We start from the raw sequence: 25719 nt of genomic DNA on the forward strand, positions 1-25719 counted from the left end.
AAGACTTTTTGTCTTAAAAAGCTTGTAAACATCAACCCCGAGGGGAGGTCAAGCTCTAAATGCCCTTTTTCAGGACAGCCTGGACTTTAAGATGTGTGCCGTGTTGGGACTACAAAGGGGGTCTTTTTTCACAAACTTCTTCTCCCATCTCTTTGAGACCAAAAAGTGAAAAATGAACAATTCTGTGACAAAAAGTCTTCTAAATATTCACATTTTTACAATAAAAAGTCAGTGCGCTTTTGGGAATTTGAGTCATTATTCAAAGCAGTTTCTGTCTGCAGTGACAAACCATATCCTTTCTGTGTCTGTTTCTCTTTATTATGAGTCATTCAGACTCTCTTCTTCAGTTTCCAAGTCTGTGCACATGCACTCTTCACTAAAGAATGACGTAATGATGGAACAGCCTGCCACTGGTTGTCACAGCCCAGACACAATGCATTCTGGGATACAAACAGACATAAGTTTATAAGTTGATTATAAGTTGATAAAAAGATGCCCAGTATTGGAGTTACTGGTGTTGATTTGGTCTTTAAAGACTCCAGAAGGTCAGCTAAGTTCCAGGCTCACTAGAAAACATTCTGTAAGAGCTACGAAGGCGTGGATAGCGTCATTAGAATGGCAAAATGAGGGCTTTCAGGAGGAAAACAAGTGTCTGAGATTTATGCTTTAAATGTTATTTAACTTTGAATAACAGGATTATGGGCCTTTAATTATTAGAAATATTGCTAATTAGTTTAAAAGCTTACAATTCTGGGGCCGACTGGCAAGATCTGCCTTGAATCATTTATCCTCCTAACTGCATGCATCTCTAGCAGATAGACAAGTATGTATAAAATAAAATGTAGTATTAAAGAATAGAAAAAAAAGTACATAATGTTGTACAAAAGAATATTTTTGCTTTAAAGAACATAATTAGTCTAGAGCATTGACAAAGATTGAAGAGCAAACACATCCATGCAACCAGAACATGCCATGTCTTAATCACTTCACACATCTATAAGTAATCTGCAGAGTATTTGTTTTCCTCTGAGCGCTGTGACAGCACACTGGAATGTCTGTGTGTGTGCGTGTGTGTGTAGGGGTGTGTGTGCAGCAAACAATTACCACATCATAAAATGTAGCAATGGCGTGTGTGAGCGACACCTGCTCGTGCGTGGGTGTTTGGCTGTGAGGTGATAAGGCGGTGCTGTGGATTAAAGGAGTAATGCGTTAAAAATAATTCAAGGACTTTTAGAGGAGACATTCCTCACATGGTGGGCGAGACGTGGAGGTCTTTTTATCTGCTCTGTCCCGTCTGTCACACTCTGAGAGCAAACACAGTCGCTGTGAGCAGACTGGACCGTGACGAGTGGAGTGTTAGATAACATCCAGACGGCACAAGAATAACGCTGTTTGTCTCTATTTTGTTTGCTCGGCCCTCGCTTTTTGTTTGTTTTGCTCCTTTTGAGAGGAGGGTGTTTTTCTCACCTGTACTGGAGGATGAAAGATACTGTACGGTTTTTCAGTGTTATTTATAAGAAATCAAGTCTAAAAAATAACACTGAATTCATCTGACCTGGGCAGAGATATAATTAAGAACGAGAAGCTGAGGTTGTTTGCATAATTAAATACAGTGATGAAGATGACAAGTAGCCAAAGGGATCATCAAGCCATGGTCAGTCAATCATGGCAAAAATAATTTTGCCTTTTTTAAATAAAAATATGAAGGTAAATTAACTGATTGCATAAATATGTATCTCCTTTAAAGTGACTGACCTAATTCAACAGAGGTCCAGCTAATTGGTGCTAGTCATGTCACTATTAGTGAAATGGGCATCACTGGAGTGCAGTGAATGTGTCTCCAGTGACTGCAGTATAAAGACACCTGTGTCTGGAAGGTCCAGTCAGTGGTTGATCAGTATTCCTGGCTACCATTACACCATGAGGACAAAGGAACAACCCAAGCAACTCAGAGAAAAGGTTATTGAAAAGTCAAAGTCAGGAGAATGGATGCAAAAAAAAACCTTCCAAGGTGCCGAACATCCCCCTGAGTTCAGTTAAATCCATCATCAAGAAATGGAAGGAATATGGCACATGTGTAAATCTGCCTAGGTCAGGCCGTCCTCAAAAGGAGACTAGTGAGAGAGGCCACAAGACACCTATGACTACTCTGAAGGAGTTAGGCCGGCCACACACTTCAGGCTTTTAAGCCCAATTTGGGGCAAGATTTGCCTCCCCCGACGATCGTTGGGGCATATCCCATTAGCCACATAGTCATTTCTACCCTTTTTAATTTTTAGTCTAGTTTTAGTCCATAAAAAGTCCTCACATTTTAGTATTTTCTTTTAGTCCAAGCATTTATTTTCTTGCCTAAATCTGGTACCAAGTCATGGTGGTGTGTTCACTTCACCCTGCCTAAGCCAGGGTCCCTGCTTTCTACATCTGAGAGGCAGAATAGCTACAGCTACATTGTTTTTTGATAGATTTACCCACAGTGGAGAAATATCATGGATTTTGAGTGTCTGACGGAAACTAAATTACATTTTAGTCTAGTTTTAGTCGTCTTGAGGAAAACTAAACTTACCTTTAGTCAGTTCTAATCATCACAGATCTATTTTTGTTAGTCTTAGTCTAGTTTCTGTCATGGAAAAAAAGGATGTTGACGAATAGTTTTAGTGCGACGCACAGTGGTGGCAGCATCATCCTGTGGGGATGCTTTTCAGCAGCCAGCCCTGGAGGGCTTGTAAAAGTAGAGGTTCAAATGAATGTAAAATATATGGAGGAAAATCATATTCAGTCAGCAAGAGATCCGTGGCTTGGGAGATTTATTTTCTAGCAAGACAATGACCCAGAGCATGCAGCAAAAGCTACACAGAAATGGTTTAAAGACATCAAGTTGAATGTTCTGGAGTGGCTGAGTCAAAGCCCAGACGTCAGTCCAATAGATACTTTGTGGGTGGACTTGAAAAGGGTTATTCATACCTGATCCCTGTGAAATCTGACAGAGCTTGAGCAGTTTTGCAAAAGAGAATGGAGCAAAATAGCAGTGAAATCTACTTTCACTTTGACATTTAAGAGGTTTTTGTATTGTTTTTTTTTCTTTTTTACAATGATTGATTTAAAAAAATCATTGAAAGGGGAAAACATCAAAGGGTTTATATACATTTTATAGGCACTGTACACCACCTATAATATAATCTCTACATCTTTGTGTCAGAGTGGACATTTGTGCAAAATCCAAAGAAAATCCCACAAAGCATCTTTAAGATATTGTGTCCATAAGCAAGAGATTAACAGAAGGCCCAATGACCTTGAACTTTGACCTATGACATCAAAAGTGAGTTTATTCTTGAGTTAGAGTTTACATTTGTCCAAAGTCTTAATGAGACATTGTGTTTTACAAGAATTACCTTTCCTTAGTGTGGAAGCCACACCATTAAATTACGGCCTAATCTTGATTCAGTCACTATCCAGCTGACAATAAATGCAATGTATGACTTCATCTGTAATATGTAAACACCAGGCTGCTGCAACTCCCATATGAGGAGAAAACAAACACCCTCTATCAAAGAAAATCACCCCTGGAGCCCTGACAGAAACATCCAACAGATAAAGGCAATAAAACAAAAACAAAGAAAGCAGAGGGAGGCTGGGTTGTTTGTGTAGAAACAGAGATAGAGGGAAGCGGTGCAGAGACAGATCAAGAGCGTTCATGTTGAGAGGAGAAACCTTTGAACTTGGGACGCGGACGGAAAGAAAAGAGAGAGAAAAGAGGACGACAGAGAATTGATTCCCTCCTCCTGTCGAGGCGGGGAGGCAGAGGAGCGTGTCCCAAAAGGTTGGCTTAAGAATATGGAGATGAAAAAAGAAAGGCGTGGAGAGGCAGATAAAGGACAGCCGCGGGATGGAGACTGATGGGGCGGGAGGGGTGCTGGATGGAGTGTGTGATGTAGCTATGTGTGTCTGTGTTCATGTGTTAGAGCCGTAACCCTGTGAGAGATCAGATTAATGTCCTCCATGATTGAATCACTGGCTGGTTTGTGAGCTGCAGTTCACTTCAAATACACCAACCCTTCATTTTTTTTCTCAACTATGTCCAAACCTGTTATGATGAAAGCTGTCAAAACTTCAAAACAGATAAAAATGTTATCTGCAAAGACAAATATTTCCCACAGTTTTCATGCAGCAAAGCACTGAAATAAAATGATTTATGTATCAAAACAATTTTTCATAAACATTTCACACAACAAGGATTTGAGAGAGTGGAGGGCTTATGGTCTCAGAGGATTCCTCTTGTTATAATGACTGTACAAGCTTACAAGCTTTTTTTTTTATCTGTTTTCAACTGCTTTCACAAACTTCCTCTGCATGCCTAGATGGCCAAGACTTCATGGAGAAGTGAAGTCATAACCCCCAAAGCTTAAATGAGTGTAGATGAATAACAGTTAAAGGATGGTGCTTTGGAGCCTGATCATGCTGCCACACAATTTGTATCTGACAGGTTAGGACTGCATGCAGGCCAGTCTAGGCCCTGCCCCCTTTTACTGTGCAGCCATGCTGTTGTAACTCATGTGGTATGTGGCTTAGCATAGTCTTGCTGGAATAAGCAAGGGTGTTCCTGAAAAAGATGTCTGGATGGAAGCATATTTTTCACCGAAAACCTCTCAGTGTTAACAGCGCCTTCACAGACGAACAAGTGAGCCATTTCATGAACACAAATACACCCTAAAACAATCAATGATGCTGGCTTTAGAGCTCTTCATTGGTGACCATCTAGTTGGTCCATTTCCATCCATCCATCCATCCATCCATCCATCCATCCATCCATCCACCAATCCGTCCATCCATCCATCCATCCATCCATCCATCCATCCATCCAGGCATCCATCCATCCATCCTTCCATCCATCCATCCATCCATTGATTCATCCATCCATCCACCAATCCATCCAGGCATCCATCCTTCCATCCATCCATCCATCCATCCATCCATCCATCCATCCATCCAGGCATCCATCCTTCCATCCATCCATCCATCCATCCATCCATCTGCTTCCACCTGTTAACAACTAACCTTACCTGGAATATTCCAGGTTTTTTTTTTTTCACATTTCACAGCTTTTCCAGTTTTCTGATCCCTGTCTTGACTTTTTGGTACAACATAATTATTTTATGATGTTCTATCTTAATTAATTTTACTTGTTTAATGTTATTCTGTACTAATGTATTAATGTTTTACCTTTGACTCTGTTAAGCACTTTGGTTGACCCTGGTTGTTTTAAACATGCTGTGTAAATAAAGTTGGATTTAATTAAATGTTGTGGGCATCTTACTCATCTTACTAACAATATTTTCATGAAAATGAACATTTATTTTCTTGCCTTGTGCTAAATTAAGTAGGTGGACAAGAATTAGCAACTCACTGTATTCTGGATTTTTTAAATTGGGTTTGTAATTTTAGATATTAGTAATATGTTTTCTTTGTAACAGGTCTAGGGATTGAGATGAAACCTGGCTCCATAAGAACATGGTTATGCACTTTTCAAAACCCAAATATCACTAACATTTTAGCCATCTGATACTGTTATCTGTTCCAGTAAGGTGACAATATACACCGAGTTTAATGGTTGAAGCTTTTCAAAAATGTGCTGCTTGTATTGCCAGCATCTATCAGCATCTCAGCATCTACATGACAGTCTACCTGAAATACAGCAGTACAACATGACAGTCACATTTTAGCTTACAACCATGAAGGAGACACCACAGGAGCATAGTAGCGGTGGGATTATTCCATCAAAAGGGTTTCTATTAATTTTTAAGTAGTTTTAAAAAGACTGAGGCAAGAGGGGGCATAAGGAGGACAAGGGAACTGCAGCTATTTCCCTCTATGTCCCACTGATATAACAAGGAGGAACTTTTTTTCACAAAGACTCACCTTTGTAGTAGAACAGACAGAAATCAGCCAAGACGAACCACTTCCTCTTCCAAAGACGCATCCCAGAGCTGTCCTGCAGAGAGAAGTACCAGTATGAAAAGAGTCAGACATGAATAAATGGATTATCACACAGAAAGATTGGAGGAGATAATGAGACAGGAGAGTAAGAGATAGAAAAGAGAAGTGAGGAACAGCGGGAAAAAAGAATAAAAAACAGTGAAGTGAGCTGGGATAAAGGGAGCGAAGACGAACAAGAGGGAGGGAAAGGAGCGATCATTTGTCCTCGTTCATTGGCTCGCTGGGCCTGCCATGGCTGCTTCACAGCCCGCTTTGTCTTTTATGATCTCCAGCTGAAAACTGGGCCATTTGAGGAGGAGTGTGGATACAAAACAGGGTGAGATCACTCCAACAAACTAAATAAAAAGTCATTCAGTGGCTTAAAAATGCATGTCACTACAACTAGGTCACCCTGTGATACTGATGTGTGTGTTACATAATGTGAGAAAAGTCTGTCCATGCCAGAGCGAGTGTAAATTTATCTGCATGTGACTGTGCATCCGCCAGCTTTAGGAGCTTTCTCTCCTAATTAAACCATAATTGCCCTGCTTATGAGTGTATGCAGCTTTACATTCAGTCTGTGTACATTCCTGCTTGTGTTGGTGTATATGCGCCTCAGTGTGTGGTCATTAAAACATAATTGCCTCCCACTAACATCACTCACTGTTTGTCTTGTACTAAAGCCAAGTGCTTTCCAGTGGGACGGCGCCAACTACAGATATTTTAAGTCGAACTTCAGATGCAAATATAGTCTCCAGTAATAGTGTCTGTGATCAACAGCAGGTGCTCTGCAGTGCCAAAGAAAAATAATTAATCAGGAGGAATATAAAAACTGGGCCACTGGAGGAAATGTTAGAGGAGTGTGAAGATGCAAGCTAGATCTCTTCCCTGTTAAAGAGACACGAACACAAACGGACTGTCAGGGTTACTTACAGTTGTTGAATTTAATTTGTATTTAAATTATTACCTGTTTCAGGTCTACGGATTAAGTTTTACTGTTATGCTAAGTCAGGCATATTTACATAAATGTATAATGCTGATGCCGATATGCAGACTGATGTGCACTGTCCTAATCCAAAATAACACACAACAACATAAAATCCATCATTGCAATCTTGATATTTCTTTCTTACCATGTGGCATGCATAAACTACAAGTTAAGTTTAGTCAGTTTTAGAAGTCAAAATCATCAAAAGTTGAGAAAAAATACCTGAAAGATAATCCTCGTCCTCTTCAATATAGCTCTGATATGCACTGTCAGCTGTGAGGCCCTCTAGAGAGAGGTGTGTGCCTTTCCAAATCATGAATGTAATCTTCTACTACTAGGTGGACTTCAGCAAAGGTGTAGGAACATCTCTCCAGAAAAGTGGGAGGAGCCAGAGCTTAATTAAGTGTTGTTGCAAAGGTTATGCATACTTGTGTCAGTGTGATATTTCAGATTTTTATTTCTAATCTGCAAACATTTCTAAAATTCTGTTTTGATTTTGTCATGGTGGAGTGCTGAAAGTAGATTATTGTGAATACATTTTTTTAACTGTAGCAACAGGCTGCAAAATAACAGAATTGAAAAACAGTCTGAAAACTTTCTGAAAGCTGTGTTTGTCCATTTTTCTCATGCACCCTCTAAATATATCAATGCAACACAGACTTTAGAGCAGGTTTTAGGTGCTTTAAAGTGCAGTCATTTTTAAATGTCCTTAACAACGTGAGTGCACAGTTTGAAATGACCCATGCTGTGCTGTGTACCAAAACATATTGCACTTAGTGTGAAATATAACCTGACACGCCAGATAGATGGTTTCATATCTCCACTGCATGAGCTATCATAGAAAGCATTTGGATAAAGGCAGGGCTTTTCAAAAATATTCTCAGAAGGGAATAGGAGGACATTCTGTCTGTTACATTCATGACGGGCCAATCAAAGTGACAAGACAAAATGATGTAGTAATCTTGGGCTCTGTAAGTAAAACTGATGCCAAGACCAGTCAGGAGACGTGCAAAAACACCTTCTCTGTTAAGATAATTTTTTAGTATGGCTCTTGTTTTGAAAAGAAATGTGGTCCAGTTCCGATTAAACTGACACTGAATAGCAGCAGCCGTTGAATTCAAAGGCAAACCACCACCGTAACGATCACAAACCTGTGCCAAAGCAGACCGGGAGAGGAGTGAAAACATCTTTTCTGTTATAAACAGCTTTCAGTGTTGTTCCGAAAAAAGAAAAAAAAAAAAAAATGACAGAGATTTCAGCGTCAGTGTGCAAACGTGATTATAACGACATGAGATCGACTTTCTTTTTTTTTCTCCCACAGCTACTGCCATGTTCTCCTCGAATGACGCTGATTGATCCGAACAGTTTTCAGTTTGAAACAAACGCTTTGGATTGGAGTTTTTCAAGATGGATTTGCCTAAAGAATCAGATGGAGTGTGGTAAATCCATCTGCTTTGCAAGGTTACATAAAACAAGGACCAGTAAATCAAACCCCCAGTTGGAGTCTACAGGTAGATGCTGGGGTGGGGCTGAGAGCATGAGTGCCGAACACCAGACGGATGGGTATGTTTGTTAGCTAGGACTGTTACCTGCAACGTTGATAATGCTTCTTATTGGAGTGCTTTACTTTGTTCAAACTTAGAAGGAAATAGATTTTCTTATGTGCACAGCTTTTGTTCTAGATGGCTCTGACTTATTAGGCTTGGGTGAAATGAAACGTCTTGATGGCAGCATAAAGAATCTAAATTGGATTTTTTAGAACACCTACAGCCTTATTTCAGAAATCAGAAAACACTTTTGGTAGACTGAATAATATCCACACCACACTAACAGATTGTTAGAAATGTCTGATTCAATTTGTGTTTGAGTGTATCTTTACCTGTTTGTAGAGCCATCCTCGCACCACCACGGGAACATTTGGATTCCTTTTAATGGCTTGATCTCTTTTACCGAAGCTGTGCACCTTGCCACTGGAGCGGGAGCCCTGAAACACAAACACAGACGGCTTTAATGAGATGCTGGAGTATGTAATGAATGTTCAAGCCTTGATTGTGTTAAATAAGACGTCAACAGTATTAAAGAACATGGATTACACACGTGCAGATGACTACTGCATGATCATTTAGTCACTTATCAGTCCTCTGTGTGAGCTACATAATCAGATTATATGCTAATTAGCTAACCAACAAGTTGATCCGTTTGTTTTTACACCTCTAATCAGCTCAGCAGCAAATTTGTGTGGCAAATCGTAGCAGCTCATCATCATTAGCATTTGCAGTCCAACAGTTTCTGGTTAATTAGATAACACCAAAAGCACCACAGATAATCTAAAAGCCTTTAACAAGAACATTTATTCTCTTGTGCAGGACTGTAGTTAAAGAGACTGGGATGAAAAGAGAGCGGTCACAGTAGCTCACATCTGCAAACATGCTGCGCCTCATCAGTGTGATCTTAAACACTTCTGAATAGACTTTCACCCACACCGTGATTAGTGCTTTTTCAGGAACCTCTTTCTTTCTGCCCCAGTTCTTTCAGAATTAGAGCCATTATCAGAGCAGACAATTTTCCACTGGACCTCCATTACACCGTCAGCCCCGGTTTCCATGGCGTTCGTCAGAAATTTAGATTCAAACGTCTCAATAGACGATCATGTGGGAGGTTGGAAAAGTGGGTTTGTAACCTGTAGGGTGCTGGAGCGGCTGCCAGGCAGACAAACACCTGCTGGAAAGTCTGTCCAGTGAAGCTGAACACCCATTAAAGAGGGCGAGACAGAAACTCCAAAGAGACCCTTTCATTTGGCAAACACCCCGATCAGGTAAGGAAGCTGAAGTGATCTTTTAATGTTGTACTTGTGTTTTTTTCCAGGTTGTAAGCAGAGAAAGTCATTTCAACATTTCATAGCTAATGAACTGCCCTCAAATATGAGCCCATACTGTTACAAACAGCACTGATGACTAATTAATATGATCTAAATACAACAGCATTTCCAAAAAAGTTGGGGCACTGCATACAAAATACAGGGATTTGCGAATCTTACTTACCCATATTTTATTCACAATAGAACAACAGAGACATTTTACCATATCAGGAATTTAATTGAATTTGATGGCAGCAACACATCTCAAAAAAACAGGGACGGGGTCATGTTCAACATTGTGTAGCTAAGTGTGAAGTCTAAGTGTGCTGTGGGAATTTTTTACAAGCATGCATTATTACTACAACAACACAAAAAGTAAGGATACACATTGACCTTGCTCTGGGCAGGGTTTTTACAGGGTTTAGTTTTACTGCACGCCTAGAAACAATGGCAGTCAGTGATGTGATTAGCGTGGATGCAGCTAGAGAGACAGACGCATTGGAACTTGCAACATTTCTTTATTCAAAAGAGGAGCAAAGAACCACACTGAAAATGTTCCTTGGTAATTTTTGTTTGTTTTTTTGCCTCTTCTCCCAACTGGCTTCAACAGGCCAATCCACAGAAATCGCTGAGCTCCTGAAAGTCCAGTGACTGGGCCCTCCTAAAATGCCATCTTTATATCATTATAGGTACATGTTTCTGGGATCAGACGCTTCATGGCTAGCATTGGCTAACATTTATATCTTTTTGGGGCGGAAATGCTAAAAATTGTTGTTTGTGACTGTAGCCAAAGGTGCATCTACTAAACACTGACTTGAAGGGGGGAAAACATGAACAGCCAGTCCAGCCACAAATTCTCTATTGGATTGAGGTCTGGGCTCTGACTTGGCCCCTCCAGAACATTCACCTTGTCGTCTTTAAACCATTTCTGTGTAGTTTTTGCAACATTTATTTGACCCTCTACCTTTACAAGCCTTCCAGGGCCGGCTGTCAAGAAGCATCCCCACAGCATGATGCTGCCACCACCGTTCCTCACAGTGGGGATGGTGTGTTTGTGGGGATGTGTAGTGTTTGGTGTCCTGTTTGATGACCAAAACGCACCAGTTTGGTCTCATCAGACCAAGGAACCATGGAGTCTCCCACATGCCTTTTGGTGAACTCTAGTCCAGATTGAATCTGAGTTTTCTTCAACAGTGGGTTTCTCTTTGCTACTCTCCCATAAAGCTCTGACTGGTGAAGAATCCAAGCAACAGTTTTTGTATGCAGTCTCTCCCATCTCAGCTGCTGAAGCTCTGAACTCCTTAAGTGTCTTGGTGGCCTCTCTCACTAGTCTCCTTCTTGCACGGCCACTCAGTTTGTGAGGATGGTCTGATCTAGGCAGATTTACACATGTGCCACATTCCTTCAATTTCTTGATGATGGATTTAGCTGAACTCTAGGGCATGTCCAGTGACTCGGATTTTTTTATTATCTATCCCCTGACTTATACTTTTCAATAACCTTTCCTCTGAGTTGCTTGGAGTGTTCTTTTGTCTTCATGGTGTAATGGTAGCCAGGAAAACTGATCTTCAAGTGACTGGATCTTCCAGACACAGCTGTCTTACATATTTTTATTACACTGAGATTACTTTGAAGGAATCTGTTTTCACTTTGACCTTAAAGGAGGGTAAAAGGATAAACATCTAAGGCGGAGAATACTTTTATAGGCACTGCAAGCAGAATATAAGCTGAAATGACGTAAAAATGAGTGTTAGCAGATGGAATGGAGCTATTGCTTGATTTAAAGTGTAATAGAAAAGTTCCAGCCAAACTCAGACAGATTTATGGGTTCAAACCACATCTCTGCTGAAAATTGCCCCCCATCAGCTTTCACAGATGGTCGAACAGAAAATGGTCTTGGAAATGTAACATTTTATTCTGTGTAACCCATTTGTTGATCTCTTGAACTCCAATTCCATTGCTTTCTGGTAAAAACTCAATTCCTGTCCTATCTCCTGGGAAGCCCAGGGCTATAATATATGTAGTTTTGGTAGTGTTTACTTCTGTTCCAGCTCATTGAGATGTAATTCTGCCATCTGTGTAAATATTACACCACATACCAGGCTCTTATGTCAAATAATCCTGTATTGAATACATTTAAGGAAAGGAGCGGGTGCTGGTGGCTGAGGAAACGCCGTCATAATTGCATTTTTATTGTGCTTCTGTGTGAGCCGCTGCAAACATTCTTATACACTGTGCACATATTCATGAAATCTCATTACACCACCATCTACTCTGAAGCCTGAGAAGAAAGACTGCATTGCTACAGTGTTCACGCACACCTTCGTCACGCTGTTATTGCATAGAATAAACAGCGCTGAAGCTACGTGAGCGTAAATGTAGACAGGCAGCAGCTCTGGGAGGCATCCACAGCTGGAGAACCTACTCGCTAATTAAAGGGAGGCTGGTTGGCCAAGCATGATGCAAAGACACAGAGCGGCTCCGGCGCTGTCACATCAGAGTCTCCCATCGGTAAATACACGCCACTGTATGTGTCCGTTCATGCCTCTGCCTCTGTGTGAGTGTCTGCAGATATGCATGTGTGGGATCCGGAGCGCTATTTTTAGGCTGAGGGTAATTGTGTGGAAAAGGCTCTGGTCCCTGCTGCAAAGAAGCACTCTGTCTTGTAGGTGAGTGACTCAGCATGCAGAGCAGCTATTTGTTACATTAATGGAAACCTAAAAAGCACACAGAGCCCGGGCTGAGAGCTGGAGGTCAGTGGCTCAAATCCCTCACCAGGGAAGAATTACCTGGGACAGAGAGATAATTAAACGGGGGGAGTGCTTGCTCGCTTTTCCTCACCTTGTTAGTGCTTCTTTACAATAGACACTTTATAAAAGAACAGTTTTTAAAAGTCAACCTGAGCTACTTTCAATGGAAAATAATCACGCAGAATTTCAGTTAAATAGTTTGAATCATGAATGAGTCAAACTTATTAGGTTTGGGGTTCTTTATGGGGTTTTTATTATTACTGTTACTATTGTCCTTGTTCTGAGGCATGCTCTCTTCCTCCCTCACTCTCTGCTTTCACTTCACCCTCTTGGCTGCTGCACATTTTAGTGCAATCTGCGCTCAAGGAGGAGGGTCCAGAGTGGTTATTTATTGATGACGTCGATGTATCAGTAGCATCGGTGCAATTCATCCTGGCTGACAGTTACCTCAATTTCAGATGTTGGAATTGCGTTTTAGCAAATTTCTCTACTTTGCTGCCCATATTTGCCAATTCATGTTGCCATTTTTAACCTTTTTTCCACCTTGGCCAATTTTTTCCCACTTTTAACTGTTTTTTGCAGCTTTTAACCAATTTCTGTCATTTCTGCCCAGTTTTGACATTCTTGATTCACTTTTTGCTCCTTTAAACCCATTTTGCCATTTTTTTTGCCACTTTTAACCCATTTTACCACGTCTGCCTGCAACTTTTAACCGATCTTTGTCACTTGTTGCACTTTTTTGACACTTCTTTTTCTTCCCATTAACCAATTTTTGCTACCTTTTGCCTATTTTTTCCATAATCAACCAGTGTTTGCAGCTTTTCACCCTTTTTTACACTTTTTTCCCTTCAGCTTTTTTTTACCCAGTTTTGACATTTTTATACAAATTTTCAACCTTTAACTTTTATTTGCCAATTCTTTTGGACACTTCAAACCCATTTATGCCTTTTTTGCCCAGTATTTACATTCTTATCCCACTTTTTGCCCCTTTTAAACATATTTTCCAAATTCTTTTTGCTAATTTGAACCCACTTTGGCCACGTCTTACCCAGTTTTGACTTTTTTAAACACATCACTTTTGGCCCTTATAACCCAATTTGCCAATTTTTTTGCCACTCTTAACCCATTTTGCAACTTTTCGGCTATTTTTGCCAGTATTAACCCACTATTGCTTCTTTTAGCCTACTTTGCCACGTCTTGTTGCTCCTATTAATCCATTTCTGCCACTTTTTGCCCAGTTTTGACATTTTAAGACAGATTTTCCACCTTTTTTATTTTATTGCCAATTCTTTTGGACACTTTAAACCCATTAATGCCTTTTTTTTTTGGTCATTTTGTGCCTTTATTTGATAGAGGAGAGGACAGTGGATAAAGTTGGAAACAGGGAAGGGAGCGGGGAGAGACATGAAGGGCATGAAGGGTGAAGGGCCTCGGGCCGGATTCGAGCCCGGGCCGCCTGCGTACATGGGGCGCGCGCCTTATCCATTCTGCCACCTGCGCCCCCATTTATGCCATTTTTTGCCCAGTATTCACATTTTTATCCCAATTTTTTTCCCCTTTTTAACCAATTTGCCAATTCTTTTGGCCACTTTTTGCTTGTTTTTGACATTTTTAACCCCTTTATGCCAATGCTGACTTGGTTTCTTCTACTTATCTGGCATCCTGATGTTTGTGCATCTGATGACTTTGCAGTGAAGTCGACATTACTTTCCTAATGGTTCAGTTCAGTGTGCCCGCCCACATTGTTAACATTTACCAGAAAAGTGAATTCTGTTTTAAATAAAGGGGTTTACATTTCAAAAAAGTTATATACTACAGCATCAATATATAAAATGCATTTCTGGTTGCTTTGATAAGAATGGGTCTTATCTGGGTCAAAAATAAATTATGTTTATGACAGTTTAACTTTACAATGGAGCAGGATTTTGCTGACCTCCATGGGCCCTAGTGTGGCTGGGACCCAGAAGGCTCTCCCCTTTATCACCCCTTATGGGCGGCCTTGGCACAGGCAGACTGAGACAGTTGATGTTGGGGTCAGGTCAGTTTAGAGGTCAGTATAGAGTTGGTGAAGACAGCTGGAACCTCATACAGTCAGTCATCTGCCTCTATATCAGCCAACAGAAAATTTAAATGAAGTAGCACAGTTTCAACCTGTAGAGGGCAGTCATAGGCATATTTCTAGTTACTCTTTAGAGTCATCTGCACTCATTTGAAACTCAGGGCTTTTGGACTCAGGAGTGTACCAAAGGTAAAATATTTAGGTTGTTCTTTCTGATGTAAAAACAGAAAAGAAAAAAATATTATAACTTTACCGAGTAAAGTCCACTTAGACTTACATAATGTTTAAAAAAAATCTGACATTAAAAGTCCTCCATGTTTCAGTATTAAATAGCGAAAGGTAAGGCACATAAAGCAACATAAATTCATAACAGCAAACTAAGAAACGACAGGAACTCCTAAATGAATCCCTCAGTAGAAAGCAGACTACTTGTGAAGACAACATCTCTAAATATGCATCCAGCAGACAGAACACGAGTCCACCAGGGAGAGATGTGAGCGAGACGTGGGAGAAATCTGTCTGGTCTTCAGCTCTGATGTTTGTCAGCGGCAGAAAAGCTGTGACTTATTCAACATGTGGATTCATTTCCTGATGGCGGTGGGCTGGGCAAAGGGGGCACCAATGACTCATCTTTCCTCTGAGTAACGTTTCTCTGCTAAGACTTTTCTCCGTCAGAGTCGGGCTCCTGCTCTGTTTTCATGTGCTTGGATGGTGGGGCTGATGAGCCGCAGCACCTGGGAGGGCTGCAGGCCAGAAAACACGGGTGTGGAAACGACGACGGGGCGTCATGATGGATGCCCTGTCATCTCTGCACCGCGCCCGATGACACATGTTCAATCTTAGTCCTGAGGCACCTGTTGATGGGGCAGGATGGGATTTCACGCTGCTGTGGCGCTGGGGATGTTCGTGTGTGGGTGAGTTAAAAAAAAGGTGAATGATATAGACTGAAAGAAAGAAGAGTGACAGGGATATAAATGAATAAACAAGGCGGACAGAGAGGCTTACCTACTCCGGAGGAAATCTTTATGGTGAATAAAATGTATGCCTCACACAGGGCACACATTTACGGAGGGGCAGTGAATCAGTCAGTGGCGACCTGGGTGGGATGCTTGACTGTATATAATTATGATGTCTCCATCTCCATCTCCAGCCACATGCTTGAGAGCAAAGGTTTAAAAAGTGGAAATCACGACTCACGAGACACTTGGGGGGTCATAGGATGCTTTCCAGAAAATTTGATCCATTATTGTAAAAACGTATCCTTGAAATAAATTCAAATTAAAAAAAAAAAGGTAATAAATTAATTTTGTGCTTAAATGTTAGTCAGGTGTACAAAAACTCCTTACAATGTAAATTTGTACATGATGTTTTGTGCAACATCGTATGCTTTAGGGACATTAGGGGTCCCGGTCTCTGGTGCTGTTATCTGGGGGGGCAATGGGTTGAAAAGTTTGGGAGTCCCTTCTTCAGAGGGTACAAAATCTTTTCAGGAGGGTCAGAGCTTGCTCCATAGCTGTCCCCTCATTTCCAACACGAAGTACAAGTGAGGCAAACTTGACACAAGTTTTTTTAAGAAAATAACTGATTTCATGGCCTTCCGTAAGTTTTGGGAGACTTCCATCCAAATCAAAGTGGTAGACCAAGCAAAAAAAAAAACAAAACCACATTCCAGCTCTGCTGCACCTCTCGCCCAGTGACAGCTGGGATCCGCGCCAGCCCCCTCGAGACCCCAAATGCAATAATCATCGTAATGGCTGGATGGAGTCCAATCCTTGTGCCATGGTTAAAGAGCAAAGATTTATTATTTGTGCATGGCGTAAAATATCATGGGAGGTTATTCCATTTGCAATTAGCTGCAATAATTGAAAATAATTTATCCAAGGAGTGGTAATCAAGATGGAGTGTTCAGGTTAAGTGCCTGAAAGCAACAAGTTAATGAGTTCATTGAAGGAGAAGTGGGAATCAATGCAGCCTTTTCTGTCTTGCTGTACCACTTCCTGGATAAAGGAAGGGGGGTGACTTTTCTTAATTACATCAGATCAACAAGCCTGGCTCCAAACTGTGCTTTAATCAAACTCCCATTCAATTACAGCTCTCCACCTTGTATGAGACTGTTTTTCACTTCCTCAAAGCCTAGTTTATACCAAAGAATTATCCGAAGGCAAGCTGAAACTTTCAAGCGCATGCAACAGGTTGCTCTGAAAGTCTGTCAGCTCACATTGCAGCAACTGAGAGTGACAACATACTGTCTCTGTAGCTACAAATCTCTGTGCTTCCATTTCCACTTCCACATTTCATGCCTGTTTTGTAGCTGCAAGCTCAATATGAGTGTGGACAGTGAAACAGAGTTACTTGCTATGGTTGTAGTTCTCCTTTTGTGAAAATGCAATAAAACTAAAAGATCCTGACTTTAGCAGGGTGGGTGCTACAACAGATTCCACAGAGGGCTTACAGGAATTCATAATGTGATTTTGAGGTCTGTGACACCCAATCTTTTCTCAGTTTCTTCCTGTTATTCTCCCAGCTTACAGAAATTGGTGTCACCTCTGTGATGCATAGTGGACACTAGGTACTGATACCGTATTTAACTGGGGAAACAGCTGATGATAATGGTGCATTGCCTGTTGACAAACATATACTATACCCTATTCGTCAAGTTATCACACTGTAATCAGCCTGTTAGGGTCATGGCTTGTTTGTGTGAACTGTGCTGTCTCAGCTAGAATCAGGCTGGCTGATGGGCTGTCTCAGGCTAGATTTCTCACAGCTCAGGGAGCCTGATGGTGGTACTGCAGCTGTCAGCTGTGGGACAGAGAGGCTGTCAGAGAAGTCTGATTATCTCTGCTAGCTCATAAGAAAGAGATCGCCGTTAGCAAACATATGCAGTGATGGGCAAACTGTCAGTGCATACATGCTGAGTATACACAGGGATATTTCTATATGGAGGAAACAAGAGGAGACATGACGGGCAGAGCACAGAGATTTTCACACTGGTCAAAGGCTGTGAAATATAAATGCAGAGAGAGAGAGAAAGAGAGAGAAAGAGGGCCTTTGATGAAAAATTTAAAGCACAGGATTTATGTGGCTTTGTAGCTGATTTAGAGTTAAAGCATAGTCCATTTTGTCTCTGTCATCTCCTCTCCTTTATTTTTAATGTAGATCACAACCATTTGACCTGTAACTTTAAGTTTTATATGCAGTTCAAACAGCTTTGCAATGATTGCCTAGACACAATATATGACTGTAACCTTTGTCCTCACTGCTGAAGGCTGAGCAGAACCGTTGGCATTAATTGCAAACAACAACAACTGCCATGGGGCTGACTGTATGCCTCTGCAAGGTATGCAGGTGACAGGAGGACAGTGGTGGGTCAGGGAGAAGAGGCTGTGTTTTTTTACTTTGGCCACGTGCCTCTAAAATATGTTCAAACCAACCTTGAGGGAGAGCGGATATTTGTGCAAAGTTTGGAGCAAACCGCTTAAAGGGATATTTCAACATTTTGGCAGTATAGTTCCGAGTATTTGCTTCATGTGTCCTAATGTTACATAATTAAACGTTATTATTTCATAGTGTGGTGAATGTGCAGGTCACAATTTGTCCACAAGAGCGTTTTGGAGTTGTTGGATTGTGTATTTGATGAGTTTGATGAGGGAAAGCAAAAATTCCGTCTGCTAACATAGCGTTAGCGGTGCAGCTGGTTTAACGGTCCCCCAGATCTAAAAACAGCTTGCACCAACAACTAAAGGAAACGAACCTATTACTAAGACTATAGGAATTATGGCAATTGGTAAATTTGCCAAAATGTTGAAGTATCCCTTTAAAGCATTCTTGAGATATTGCATTCACAAGCAAGAGATGAGGCACTATGACTTTGATGTTGAACACAATGGCCTTGACCTTTGACCAAGAACCTCAAAAATCTACAATCAGACTTAAGTTTATCCTAAAATCTGAGTGGATATTTTTGCAAAGTTTGAAGAAAATACCTTATGGTATTTTTTTAAGTTATCATATTTGGAATCAAGATAAAAATCTAGTGCTTAAAATAGTATTCACCCCCTTGTATATTGAACCCTTTCAAAAGAAGGCTTTTTTGACCCCCCCAAAAAATCTAATATGGGGAGAGGGGCAAAGAGAAAGCCACTGTTGAAGAAAACTCAGTTTTCATCTCAAATTCAAGTTCTCAAAAGGCATGTGGGAGACTCCATGGTCAAGATGAAGAAAGTTCTTTGGTCTGATGAGACCCAAAATGGTGCTTTACGGTCATCAGACAAGACACCAAACACTACACATCACCACAAACACATCACCCCCACTGTGAAGCACGGTGGTGGCAGCATCATGCTGTGGGGATGCTTCTCTGCAGCTGGCCCTGAGAGGCTTGCAAAGGTATAGAGGGTAAAATGAATGCAGCAAAATATGGGAAAATCTGGGCTTGGATGGCCTGGTGGTTTGGGGTGCACCCCAGGTACGTGGGTTGGGTGGCCCAGTTTGAGTCCGGCCTGTGGGCCTTTCCCACGTCTCTCCCTAACTCTCTCATACCTGTTTCCAGTTCTATCCATTGTCCCTCTAAAGGCAGCAAAAGCCCAAAAATAAACCTCAAAAAATGGTTTCAGTCTGCAAGAGAACAACGGCTTCAGAAAAGATTACTTTCCAGCAAGACAAAGGCCTGAAGCATACAGAGAAAGCTACACAGAAATGGTTTAAAGACAACAAGGTGAATGTTCTGGAGTTGCCAAGTCAAAGCCAAGAACTCAGCTTGAGCAATTCAGCAAAGAAGAAGGGAGTAAAACTGCAGAGTCAAGATGTGCAAGCCTGATTGAGACCTATCCACACAGACTCAGTGCTGTGATTGCAGCTAAGGGTGACTTTACTAAACACTGACCTGAAGGAAGTGAATATTTATGCAAAATACCCAAATTTTATTGACCAAAGTTGATTCATATAATCAGTAAAAGGGGTTGAATATTTAATAGGCTCTTTACATTCCCAATAACCTTGACATTTGACCTCTAAAATTCAATCAGCTGATCCCAGAGTCAGAGATGACATCTGTGCAAATTTTAAAGAAAACCCCTCAAAGCGTTCCTGAGATATTTGCATCAAAAGCAAGAGATGAAAATGAGATGCATCTTTTCCCCTTCCTATCAGGTCTTCACTAGACTCAGACAGAGTTCAGATACAACCACAGCAGAATGAGCCACACACACACACACATACACACCTAAACTGACAGAAACACAGATAAGCAGACCTACCTTGGAGGCAGGTGTGGTGTCCACAGTAGACGAGGTGATGGCAGTAGAGGCTTCGCTGACGGTGGTGCTGGACAGCTGCTCAACTGTGAGTTTGGACATCATACGAGCACCCTGCGGCCTAACAGACACACAACAACACAAAGAATGTAAAGACACATTTTCCAAATCTGATATGGAATCAAGTGAAGTCAAAGAGATGCTTTAATTATGACTGTAATATTATTTATATGAGAGCTGCACTGCTACACCAGTGCAGTCTAAAACCATGACATAGAGGTAAAAGACATTTTTAAAGTGCTGTTACTATTAAAGGCACTATTTAACTCTGTTACACACACAGTAGAGAAATATACAGGGGGCATTCTACAAAATTGAATTATATTTTCCAGTGATTTAACTGTGTAAGGGCTCTTTCAGGATAAAAACCTCCTATAATATGAAATTAAACAAGTGAATTATTAGGTAGGGATGCATGATATTGATGGTATGATATTGAAATCAGCTAAAAAAAGAAAGTGTAATATTGGTATTGGTAGGTATAAAAATTTCTGTTGGTAGTATAAATTATATATTGGCCTTAAACATCTGCAAAATGTACAAGTGAACCATCCGATATAGTTGGTTGCCTGGAGCGCTATACACTCATGACCCCCTTGTGGTCCTCATCTGATGAAACCAAGGTAGTCTGGGTGCAGACCAATCATCTCTCATGGACCGTTTATCTGAGACACCGTAAATCTCAGAAAGGAACGGCCCTAATTTATCAGTACAACATTTTTCCAGTTTTTGATGTTTTTAATTCAACTTAATTCTTAAACAAAATATGGCAGCAACATTCATGAAAGAACCACATTACAAACATTATGACAAAGCCAGATGTCATTAATGAAACAGAGAACAAGGTCAGGGGTCTAATCCAGCATATATCTATTTAAAGACCCATTTAAGAAGTAGTTACATGAATAATGGTTCACTTTAGCTTCATTAGCTGTAGCTAAAGCTGACATAGCTATGCCAGCTATGTAGTTAATGTTATTAAATAGTAGGGTGACCATATTTTGATTACCGAAAACCAGGACACTGGGCCGGGCAATGAGATACTTAAATGATACTTGAAGTTTACTCAAAGATGCCTTATAATTTCAATCAGGGCCGCCCCTGGCCAAAGTGAAGCCCTAAGCAGATTCTGGTACAAGAATTCTCAGAGGTTACTCTGAGAGGCCTATCTGAATTTTTGAAATTCCCCACCTGTCCCGACTGGGTAAGTGGGGAATTTCATCTGCAGCTCATTGGTAAATGTATATTTGCGCTTCAGCATATTGCAGGCAGAAGTGCTCGGATGGCTGTCTGCTCGCCTGTTGTGAGTGTAAAGAGAGCCGTCCACCAGCAGCCTCTCAGGGATTTCGTCACACGCAGCACTGCAGGTGCAGAGTGCCCTAGTGCCGGACAGTGTAGTGGCCTTATGAACAACAATGAAAACCAGGACATTTTCATCACTTTATAAAAATCAACCAGGACAGCCAGGACAGGACGTGAAAACAGGACATGTCGTGGGAAAACAGGATGTTTGGTCACCCTCTTACATAGGCCAATGTAGCAAAGTTAGCGTTAGCAACATAAGGATTAGCAAAAGTAGCTTAAGCTAACTTCACTACTTAGATAACGTGGCTACATAACTGCTTTATGAACATAGCTTTAGCTGTGATAGCTATGTACAGGGATGTGTATCAAAAACTGGGACCAACACAGCCAATACCCATCTAAACGAATTATAACACAGACATCGATACCTCATTTTGATTCCCCACCACCCAATGAAGGGCAAGAAATGCATATTTGTGATTTATGTGTTAGGTTACACCGGTTTCCTTTTTTTATCCCACGTTTGACTGGCACCTTATGAGGTTATTTCTGCAAATCATTTATGATACCCAGACAACCTTACTCACCTGTTTCAGCCCGTTTTCATCTCCCTCAAAAGTATCATTTTAGGTACCGTTTAGGCACTGGCACCATATAAAAACTACTGATTTAGCAACAGTGTTGGAAAAACCCAACGATACCCAAACCTAGCAAGGTAGCTACGTAGCTCCATTGTCTACGTAGCATATGCAGCTAACAAATATTTGGAGCTACGTTTGTTGCATTGGAATGTTTTCATGGAGGGCAAACTTTTCTTTCTGTCAGCAGACTGTTTATTCAGCTTCATGAAAAGCTTCGTAAATGTTTTGCAGATCAGTTTTGTTTCACTTTTAACCTTGGTACCATAACCAGGACCTTAACCCTTAACCTGACCCAAACTGGAAGTTTCATTGGATTTTTTTCAAAAGTTTGCATGGATGGTAGTGTTTGTAGGACTCCTTTTGTCTTGCTTCACTTTCTCCAGTGCTCTCAAAAACACCAACAAAGAAACAAGGACCAAACAGGGAGAGGTTACTCCAGATTTGTGTTTAAGTGGCTTTGTGCAGCACTCCAGCTCTCCTTTCCCACCTCTGCTGAAATTCTGTTTGCTGGTGTCGTCATAAAAATCAAATAAAGAGAGCAGAAAGAGGAGGAGGATCTGTTGTGGTAGATAAACTTTTATATGCGGCTCTAAATTTCCTGCTTCGCCATTGAATAAATCAGTGTCGTAGGAGAGGAATGTCAGTCTGACCTCCTGACAGGCCTTTTCTGTAGCTAGGAAGTAAAAATAAAGTAGAGTGTTTGCCATTAAATTATCAGAAGGTACTGTTCAAAGCAACTAACTGTGTGAAATAACTAACACCCTGAGGTGGGAAGGATGGACAAAGAGTGAGAATGGTGTTTGTTTAAATAAGACGGATAGCCACAGGGGCCGCTGACTGACCTGAAGACAGGATGGCCTAAATCTCCCCTCTCTCCTCCTCTCACACACCCTGGAGGGCCATGAGTAAAGACTTTCCTCTGAGTGTTTGTAAGTGTGTACGGGATCTATTTTCCTTCTGTACCCTCAGGTTAGAGAAGACCTACTACCTTACATCACAGCGTCTCTACAGGAAGCTAATAAATAGACGTATGAGGCGGATTCACAGCGGAAAATAAAAGCTCACACAGCGGCAGGCTGTCTGATGTAACGGTGTGGTTAAAAAGAATAATGAGCAGCAGCTTTTAATCCCACTGTGAACTATATAACACTGAAAACATCATGGCATTGTCAGATTATATGGCTGAACTAATGCTTCTTCAGCCTATTCATATCACACAATAACACCGAAAAGTAAGGAGGCCACAATCATCATTTTTCACTGTGAAATAATTCTATTTATCTTCTGTAGTCCAGGTTTACAATAAAGAAAATCATTAAATATTGGCTATGTATGCAGATGATTCCCTTAAAAAAGACCACCCTATTATTTAATCTAATGATTTCACATTTAAACGAAAGGATCAAAACAACCTAGGCACCCAAAAATATTACATTTTTACTTTTTCAAGTCAAATTTTTAGAGGCTTTGACACCACAAGGTAAATGTTGGATTTACTTCAATGTTACAGGAAAGCAGCAATAAAATGTAAGTAATTTATGTGGACGGTATCAGAGCAGTACTCTCATCCTGCAATAATAACACAGTCCAGACCTGCTGAACAAACAGAGATACAAGCCTGTGTCATCAATGATAAAATAAAGACAATGAATAAGGAAGGGTGGATATCTCACATCACAACTGGAAGGGGGTGGTCGCCCAGACTGCTGCAACTTGAGAAAAGTATCGATTTGTCCCCTCCAGTCATGTCGTTGTAGACATGTAATTATGTGCCATATGACTCACAGAAAAGACAGGAAGTAACTGAAGAGACTTTAGAGCCGGGGTCATCCACTACATTTGTACATGGCTGACTTTGTCTTAGCACACGCTCTGAGGGCTTTCACACAAACTGAAATAAAATCCATATTTTGGTCTGAGTAACATTTTACTTATTAGAAATTGTAATTTGTTTCAAAATGTAAATAGTTTTTAGGCAGTGAGATCAGTCTCTATTGGCTACTGCAGCCAGCTACAGTTTAAAGGTTTTAGTTCTGGAGCTGCCATGTTGCCCTTCACTGGGTTCGCGGCTAATTTGCTGCATCCTGATTGGTTAGAAGCACGTGCAGGAAGCAGGTCTTCTGTTTGGATTCTCTGGCAGCAAAAATTGCACTCTCCAAGAGCCTGAAGTGGAAAGTTGGCACTGAAAACTGCAGATTTAATCAAGACTGGGTTGAAAAGGATGAAAAGTGAAATTTAAAAAATAAATGATAATAGTGGAGGTGATAAAAACTCGTAAATTGAATTATGAAGTGATAAATTACACTTTGATTTGAATATTTTGAAGTTGACTTGATAGCAATGGTTGCAGTTTGATGAGAAGAGTGGCAAATTTGATCACTTTAATGTTTTTTTTTTCATTTATCATTTACAGCTCAAACATTTTCATTTATAATTCAAGAAAAGAGGCCTTAAGGGTGAAATCCACAAAAAGTCATGTTATAAATGAAGGTGATATGAATGTGATTTCACTAATGCATTGAAAATGTACGTTAATCAAAATATGATGTTATGAAAATGTTTGTGAAGTGAAAACAAAAGTGATTATCCAGTAACTAAATAATCAAACTGAATCATTTACAGCGTCTAATTGTTGAGCTCAGCCACTTCTCACTAACAACCTGTAAATGATGATTGCACTTTTAATGATGAATGAAAAACAAGCAAAATGAATTAATTTGCTGCTATTTTTGTTAAACTGCATCATCAAATGAACCTTAAATTTATCAAATCATAATTTATCACCTCATTTTAACTGGAATGCACTTTTATCACTTCGTAATTCACCTCACATGACTTTTATCACCACTTTTATTATTTAATTTTTGTTAGTTTCACCCTTCACAGATAAGTAGCTGTTTATCATGAATCAAGTCATTCCTGATAAAACTTTGAGTGTTAATCGTTTTGGGGTCGATTTTAGAGCTGTCGGTATTGAAAGACAAAAAATACCCTAAAAAACATAATTTTTCTTCCTCCTTACATTTTCAGAATTTGATCATCTTTTTGGGGTCAGATGGGGAGCTTTGGGGCCCGATATGTCCCCTGGGTCTTCAGCAGCAGGAATCACCAGCGACATTTGCAGAAAGGCCAGATTTTTTTCTTAGCAGATATTGTGGCCAGATTTTTAAATAAGCAAATAAGATCCATTTAAATGTTTTTAATTTCCTTTGAAATGTAGCTTATTTTCAGCCATTAGCAGTGAATTCAGTCCCTTTGTCTGTACTGCAGCCTGCCACAAGGGGGCGATTGAGATATTTTAGCCACATATTTTAGGGCCGTCAGCTTGTTCATCACTGGGTTTGGGTCAAATATGTCAAATCCTGATTGGGGAAAAACACACACATAAAACTGGTCTATTGTTTTTGATATCAGGCAGGGAAAAATATATTCTCAAAGCACCTGAACTGGTAGGTTGATAGTGTTACCAGCAGCTTTAATCATGAATTAACCTATGAGTATGTATTTGCCATGTATCTTATTTACTTATAATGGTTGATGGGGGATTTTTGTAAAACTGTTCAAGCATCAAGCCAATCCAGGAAAAAAATCTCCCTTAAATTTGGGGTTTCATCAATAGCTGTAGGGGTTTTTGAAAATGAAAATTCACTGTAAATAGCACCATACATTTTCCACACATTTTTTGAATTTAATCATCTTCCTGGGGCCAGATGGGAAGCAACGGGGGGCTGATTTGGCCCCCGGGCCTCTGGTTGATGATCAGTGCTTTACAGCATCAGTTCTTTCAAAGCATGATTTTTCACTCGGTAAATACATTCATTTCCCCTAATCTGG

At 40.5% G+C, this 25719-nt stretch overlaps 1 protein-coding gene across 10 annotated transcripts in view; it reads right to left on the bottom strand.

Annotated features, from left to right (window-relative positions):
• Positions 1 to 25719, bottom strand: part of plekha7a (pleckstrin homology domain containing, family A member 7a) — a 287077-nt gene that overhangs the window by 74998 nt on the left and 186360 nt on the right. For all 10 annotated transcript variants that reach the window (XM_041794816.1, XM_041794817.1, XM_041794819.1 and 7 more), the window contains 3 exons: positions 19883 to 20000; positions 8838 to 8942; positions 5914 to 5986 (listed from right to left, as the gene is read on the bottom strand). In XM_041794816.1, coding sequence (XP_041650750.1) covers positions 5914 to 5986; positions 8838 to 8942; positions 19883 to 20000 — 296 coding nt within the window. The remainder of the gene's footprint in view (positions 1 to 5913; positions 5987 to 8837; positions 8943 to 19882; positions 20001 to 25719) is intronic.

This window comes from Cheilinus undulatus, linkage group 9, assembly GCF_018320785.1.
Source record: "Cheilinus undulatus linkage group 9, ASM1832078v1, whole genome shotgun sequence".
NCBI classification, from domain to species: Eukaryota; Metazoa; Chordata; class Actinopteri; order Labriformes; family Labridae; genus Cheilinus; species Cheilinus undulatus.